The 6,946-nt window shown below is 55.0% G+C and overlaps 1 protein-coding gene across 2 annotated transcripts; it reads right to left on the bottom strand.

The window, feature by feature from the left end:
- Window positions 1-389: 389 nt before the first annotated feature.
- CEL (carboxyl ester lipase) lies at window positions 390-6,940 on the bottom strand. 2 transcript variants are annotated; one of them, XM_009636105.2, is made up of 11 exons: window positions 6,290-6,940; window positions 5,621-5,771; window positions 5,259-5,381; window positions 4,714-4,911; window positions 4,483-4,613; window positions 3,942-4,049; window positions 3,604-3,721; window positions 2,530-2,716; window positions 1,744-1,947; window positions 1,173-1,370; window positions 390-656 (listed from the first exon to the last, which is right to left on the bottom strand). In XM_009636105.2, the coding sequence occupies exons 1-11, from the start codon at window positions 6,353-6,355 to the stop codon at window positions 446-448; spliced, it is 1,695 nt and encodes a 564-aa protein (XP_009634400.1). In that variant the 5' UTR covers window positions 6,356-6,940; the 3' UTR covers window positions 390-445. The 2 variants fall into 2 exon arrangements, with proteins under 2 accessions (XP_009634400.1, XP_035747596.1); XM_035891703.1 differs by having other exon boundaries at window positions 6,446-6,940.
- Between the last annotated feature and the right edge of the window lie 6 nt (window positions 6,941-6,946).

Genomic DNA, 6,946 nt, shown 5'->3' with positions numbered 1-6,946 from the left:
GCGTTGCTTCTCCCCCTCCAGTTTCTGGGCCGGGGGCTGTGCCCGTGGGCTGCCGGGCACCGGTCGGTCGGTCTGCACGCACCTGTACAACTGTACCGACCCAAGGGCTGCGTGCGAGTGGCGGGGATGCCGATGGGCACGTGGGGATGCCCAGAGGATGGGTCAGGCTTGGGCCCATCCTGCCCGGGGCCACCCAGGCAACGAGGAAGAACAAACCCCGAGCCAAGCGGCTGGCACAGCACGTGGCCCCCGGCTGTCAGCAGCTGCCCTGGGCCAGGCTGTGGGGCAGGGGAACACACTCTGCCCGGGGACAGGACGTTGCTTGCTGCCCAACCTTCATGGCAGGGGGAAAAGCCCGTCATGGCAAAGACACGGAGAAGCCAGAAACGCTCAGTTACAAGCAAGCCTTTAATGAATGGGGACAATCTTCTAAAGGTGGTTTTGCTTAGCTCCACAGCAGTTCCTCGGTCAGGGAGAAGTTGGCAACCTGCGGCAGCTTCAGATAGTTCGACTTCCAGAAGTTCACGTACCGGGCTTTCAAATTCTGCTGCACGGAGTTCTGATTTATCTTGTTGTTGATTTCCAGGTAGTAACCGCTTTCGTTGGTGTAGGGCGGCCAGGTAACAGGCACCTCAGAGTAGCCTTTGTTGGGATCACTGGGGGAAAAGGAGACACAGAAGTTCTGTTTTATCAGGGCAGCTTGTGGATGCACCAAGGTTTGTGGTGTTTGCAGGTTCCCCCGTCCGCTGAAATGAAGCTTTCAGAGAGGGCAAAGAGAGAGCCTGACACTGGGACAAGCAACAGCAAGTCTGCCTGCTAGGAGCGGCTTGCCGACCTGCAGTCTCCTGCCTTGGTCCCCACCAGCATCGTCCTGGTCCGCAGCAAGGGACTTGACCCTTGTCTGAACACCAAGATTCAGAAACAATCCTCATCGTTAAGTTTAAGCAGAGTTCACAAGTTCTGAAAATGCTTCTGCTGTCCCCAGGTGTTCTCCGGATGGGGAGGAGGACCCAGAGAAAACTCCATCCCCAGAAGACACAGACCCAGGCTCACAAGACAAGTACAGACAGAGGATGCCCCGCTTTTGGGAGCTGCTCCTGAGAAGTTAATAGGCAAAGGCAGCAGGCCGAAGTGCTGCAGCAAGCCCCAAATGTGGAACCGGAATCACTCACCCTGTCCTGGCAAAATTGGTCCAGTAAGCAATCATGGCAGACGAGACTTTCCTGTGCTTGGGCAGGTAGCCCAGGGGAGTGGCAAAGGGCTTCCCAAATACGTACTGCAGGTCATCGGCATGGTCTGCCCCTACCCAGCTTGGGTAGACGGGCATTCGGGATGGCTGCGAGAACAAGTAGCTGTATGTCTTGGCGTTCCTGGGGAAATAAAACAGAATTGCTAAGCAGCTGCGAGTGGAGGCAGAGGAAGGGGTGCGGGTTCATCACCACCCTCCAAATACCGGCAGCGCCAGAGATTCAGCCTTGGAAGAGGCTCACATGCATCCAAGCAGTGCTCTCAGGAGAAAGCATCCTTCTATCTGGTAATTTTTATCTCCCGTTTCCGATTCCCACCCTAACCCTCCTATCATCGAATGTACAAGCCAAGTGTAAGTGTGCACTCAGTACCAAAAACTCTGCCTCCTTCAAGTCTCTGCCCCCTTAACGTGCTCCTCAGCCCCACTGTGCTGGAAATGCAGCATCTTTAGCCTGCAGGGGGGCTTTGGGCTCCTGCCAGGGCTGAGCTGCTCACCGGGCATTACGCGCATGCAGACTCAGTGCCCACTGTGTGGGAATCAGGAAGATGTAGTCAGTCATCAGATCCACCACTGTTTTCTTCATGACCTCCTGGTCTGGGTTGTCACCCCACACTTGCGTGTAGATATTGTATGTCAGGTTGGCTCCACGCTCACCCCTGTCCACAGTAAGTCCTTTGACCAAATTATAGACCTCGTCCCTGAAAAGACAAGTGGTATCAACCAATTGCAGACCAGCAGCTTCAGGCGGGGCAGAGCTCATGGAAATGGATCCCAGATACCATTCATCCAACATCACATCCAACCCTGTGGTGAGCACCAGTTTGGTGGAGTAAAAGCCGGTGATTTCATTCCAGGTCTTAGACAGAGCACGTGTGCTTCCCAGCTTTCTCAGCAGAACAGTTGGGGGGAGGGGGGACAGGGGTTGGAAATTGGCCACAAGCTCCCTTTGTGAGCCAAGATAAGAGAGGAGTCTTGTGGGTCAGGCACCCAGCATGTCTGGCACATACCTGCTCTGGACAGAGAACACCAGGGCTGCCAAGCCTATCGCTGGTGCCAAGTTCAGGAGCACCTTAAAGGTGTATGGGGAAGCTTCCCCACTGCTGGGCCTTTCTCTTGAGGGCTCTGGACTTGGCAACGTATGCCCTAGGCACCCTGGCTTGGAGTGACATCCTGTTTTGAAGGCAGGGCCCTACCACTCAGGTCTAAGTCCTGGGAGGCTGGGGGCTACATTATAGACAAGGCTCCTCCTGTTAAGGGCTTCAGGAGCATCCTTCACTTACGCAGTGATTTTCACAAACGGGCGGTTGATAGCAGGTAAATCAATGCCAGCAAAGATGTGTCCATCCATGTTATTGACCCCAGCAATGTAGTCAATGTCAGCAGCGTTGGCAAAGAGGTTCTCCGGCATGTCTGGGAGGAAGTCTCCATCGATGACAGGCGTGAGGGCAAGTGTGTGAACCAGGGGAGCTGCAGCAGGGGACAAAACCAGAGTCCGTTAGGAGCAGAGGAAAGACAGATGTGTGGCCTGGCATATCCCACGGCTCAAGGAACCGTGGAAGGAACAGGCCAAGGTGAATGAGAGCTTGGGTGGTGACTTCAGCGTGACCACGGGATCACGTTCAGTAAGCCTCACGCCCGTAGGCGGGGGAGAGGAACAAAAGATCTGCCGGCCAAGTATCGGCAGGTAACATCGACGGTTCCTCTCCTCCTTCCCACAGCCCCTCCCCAGAAAGCCCAGCCAAAGGCAGGGAAGAGCAGAACTTCTCCTCCCCACCCCATCTGGCTGCGCTCGCTCCTTGCCAGGACAGCCGGCTCAGGCCAGTGCAGCTGCACAGCAGTGGCTTGGCCACTCTCTGTCCTGAGCGAGGCTGAATACTGGGGCTATTTACTGGGAGCACGGGGAGAGCAAGTGGAGGAAAGTCTTCTGGGAAGGAAATTCTCACGGGCAGCAAAAGCAGAAGCGTTCCCTACCTGCTGCCAGAGCTCTACACTCCACCCAGCGACTCAAATGAAAATAGCAGGGTTGTGGTCAATTAATTCTTTCTTTGTAAGCTCTGTGCCGGAATTGCTCTTGCTGCTTTCAGAGAGCAGAAAGCCCAAACAGCTGCTTTGGAGCCAAGACACGGCCCTTGGATAATTCCTCTGCCACCGCTGCCATTGCACGATGAACAGTGTTCATTCAGCGCAACGTGCACCTGCCTGCGCAAGGGCAACTGCGAGGTCTGTCATTATCGTGCCCCTTCTGAAGGGCACAAGCACTGCTTCAACGCTCCTGGCAATCGCCCCAGCGTCCCCTCAAAGGCATGGTGAGCCCTGTGTGGGTGGGGGACCACGGCACGGCCCGGGCCACTTACTGGGCAGGTTGATCATCTGCAGGTGGTAGGCCAGCGTCACAGCTTTGGGGTCGGAGACGCGCAGGCAGTTGGCCAAGGTGGTGGTGTTGTCTGTGGGGCAGCCCACTTTTTCTCCAAGCTGCAGGAGGAGAGAGAGAAACCACCCAGCGTTATCCTCGGAAGCCAGGCGTCATTGCCAGCTTCACAGAGGCAGAGGTTGGTTTTAATCTCAAAGCAGCGTCTTCCCAAAGCTCTGTGTGGGGCAGCATGGCTCCTGCCACATCCCTTGCTGGTTATGCTCTTCTCTAGGGAATCCCTTTCGTTGTTTTCCATTCCCTCAAGCAAGACTGGCACGTTACCTTTTTAGCCCAGGTGAGCGGGTCCCTCTGGATGGCCCAGCTGCAGAGACCGACGCCGCTCTGGCTGATGGCTCTCTTGAACAGGCCCTTGTTCTTTGGGGTCAACGTCTGTGGTGCGAAAGAGAAACAAAGTGCAAAATCCTGAAGAGACCAGTGCCTGCCAGACCTGGCCGACCCCCTCACAGCTTGTGCACCAGGCACGGAGAAGCTGCCAGCTCTCGTGCTATTTAGCAGTCTCAGCAGTTTCAGTTAAAAGGGGATATGGCGAGAGGAGGAGCAGAGTAGGGGGACATGGCAAGGAAATGCTATTTCACCAGAGGTCCCAGAAGTGAGGACACACGCCTGCAGCGGTGGGGCTGATCAAACTCAAGGAGGAGGAGCGGCTACAAAGCAAAGAGGCTGAGCGTTGCTGTCCCCGGGCGGGAGAGGACGTTAATCAGGCAGTGTGCGTGGAGGAAAGCGGCCAAGTGCCGAGGGGACCATCTCTACCGTTTACAAAGTGGAGAAGTGGCTCTGGTGGGGTCCAACAAGGACAACACACCTGCAGGGAGACACTGGCGGCACCGGCTGATTCCCCAAAGATGGTGATGTTATCTGGGTCACCCCCAAAGGCCTTGATATTCCTCTTCACCCAGGCAATAGCCATGTGCTGGTCCTTCAGCCCGTAGTTCCCTGAGCAACAGAGAGCACCCACCATTGAGCAAGGGCACAGCAGAGCTCATAAGCTGGGGACCCATGGTAGGGTCCCCAGAAGAGAAAGTGGCTATGGTACCTGGCATGTTTGCATCTCCTGTGCTCAGGAAGCCCAGGGGCCCCACGCGGTAGCCGACGGTCACCACAATCACATTGCCCCGCACGGCAATCTCCTCGCCATCGTACAGGTAGTTATTGAGGAAGTTGGCTCCCTGGCTCCCTCCTACAAGGAAGCCCCCGCCGTAGATCCAGATCATCACTGGCAGGTTGGTAGACACTGGGAGATGAGGAAGAAAAGCAGCGTGAGCCACAACATAGCTAGGAGGTGCTGCCCAGCCACCCCCATCCCCACGTGCTGAGCATCACTCCCCCTGGGCACAAACAGACATGATGCTTTGCAATAGCCTACGGCCAAGGAAGTCCATGCTCTGTAGAAGAGGCTGAAACTCCCAACAGGCTGCAGCTGGGGGACTTTAGTCAAGATGGCTCCCACCTTGCCCTCTGAAAACCAGTGCTCCCGCAGTTGCCCGCTACGGGAACATAGCTGCTCAGAGATGCTCCAGAGCAATTTGTCCACCCAGGGCAACCGAGAATCTGCTCCCCAGGTCTCTGCCAAGCACGTACCCTGTCTCTTCCCTTGAGGGATCCAGATGTTCAGATAGAGACAGTCCTCGCTCCCGCGGACATCCGTTTGTGCAAGCGTCATCTGGATGCAGCGATTTTTGAATTTTTTTGCCTGCAATGTTCCTGAGAGGAGAGAGGGAAGACACCAGGTCCAGTTACAGGCATCAACTCCATCATGGGTACTCAAGTTACTTGGGAACAGACAGAGACCCTCATACCCACCACGGGACTAAGAGCTTTTTCTTGTTGCTCCTTGGTACATGAAAGCAAGCAACCACATCTTTGGCTTGTCAGTAATGGACTAGAGAGAGAGGTGAACCAAACCAAACCCCAAACCAAAGGCATCAAAAGCTGCATCTTACCATCCCAGCCAGGATGAGGTTGGGGGTCTTCCAGAGTCTTTGGAGGAGCAGCAAAGGGGATCCCTCTGAAGATGTCGATGTAACCCCCAAAGAGTCCCAGTTTTTTATTCTCGCCTTCCACAAAACCGCCTTCGGTGTTCACCACACCCAGCTACAAGTGGTACCATGGAGAAAAGAAAATTCATTACACGGTCATTCATGCCTCTTGCATCCCCTGTTGCCAACACCCACGCCTTGCCCTGCCCAGTCCCCCAGATGGACCCATTCACAGCCCGCCTTCCCCGGCCATCCGTTTGGACCCTTGTGGAAAGCCCACAGGTAGCTGCTGCTGGAGATGTGCCCATGCAGATGTCTTGCAGGCTGCCCTTTGTAGCAGACAAGCAGCAGCAGCAATTCCCCTGACTCCCAAAGAGAAATGGCAGAAGCTGAGGACCTTCAGCCCTAAGATGTAAAACGGGCCAGGCCTGACACAGAACTGTGCAGCAACTTTGGGAAAAATGGTGGCGAGAGCCTGTGCCGTGTTTAGGGCAGGAAAACACCCTGCCTTGGCTGCCACGGTCTGCAGGCCCTCTTTCAGGGGCTCCAGTCCAGATGGAGCAGGAGTTTGCTCATTCAGCCAGGAACAGGCAAAATGTCTTGCCAAACCCAAAGAAGTGCTTCTGTACTCACGGTTGCAGCCCGCGCTACCCCAAGGTAGGAGCACAAGGCAAAGCACAGGATCTCCCAGCGAGCCATGGTGAGCACACACCTGAGGAGCCAGTCCCCAGGTGGAGGCGTACATATATATAGCTAGGAGTGCAGCTGCGTGTCAATGCCGTGACCCACCTAAGATAAACCAGGGGAGCCTCTACACGCTTGTCCTTCAGTAAGCTGAGGCCAAATCATGGCTGAGGTAGACTGGCGTCACTGTGTGAGAGCCCTGCAGATGTTGCTTTTGTGGGCTGGAGGCCAAACCTAAGGAAATAGCTCAGGCTAACAAAACACCGGGGAAAATAAAAAAAAAAAAAAAGCTGAAGCCTTGAGAAGCCTCACACGAATGCAGGAAGCTGAAATCATATTAACCCACACATTAGAGCATATTATCGGCCACATATGAGAAACCTTGTACTCATAACACACTGAGGGATGCACAACACTCAGGAGATGCCAGCAGATCCTCTATTGCTGTGACTGAGTGGTAACAACCCAGCCCGTAAGGGCAGACTAATGAGTGGCCAAGCTCTGTGGACCCAAAGAGTTTGTTGAGCACCCTTCAAGGCTTATTAGTCAGCAGTTACGAAAATGGCGGCACTCGCTCCCAAACATCCAGAATGATGCTCATCGGCA

The sequence above is a fragment of the Egretta garzetta genome, unplaced genomic scaffold (assembly GCF_000687185.1).
Source record: "Egretta garzetta isolate BGI_Z169 unplaced genomic scaffold, ASM68718v1 scaffold2773, whole genome shotgun sequence".
NCBI classification, from domain to species: Eukaryota; Metazoa; Chordata; class Aves; order Pelecaniformes; family Ardeidae; genus Egretta; species Egretta garzetta.
The sequence above is the reverse complement of the archived record's forward strand: the minus strand, read 5'-3'. Positions and strand labels throughout refer to the sequence as shown.

Excerpts from the sequence above, each read along its gene's own strand:
- CEL (XM_009636105.2), bottom strand. The coding sequence starts at position 6,355 with ATGGCTCGCTGGGAGATCCTGTGCTTTGCCTTGTGCTCCTACCTTGGG. Across the intron at positions 4,614-4,713 it reads AGGAGATGCAAACATGCCAG|GGAACTACGGGCTGAAGGAC; the intron begins GTACCATAGCCA and ends TCTGTTGCTCAG. Across the intron at positions 657-1,172 it reads ACCAATTTTGCCAGGACAGG|TGATCCCAACAAAGGCTACT; the intron begins GTGAGTGATTCC and ends CTTTTCCCCCAG.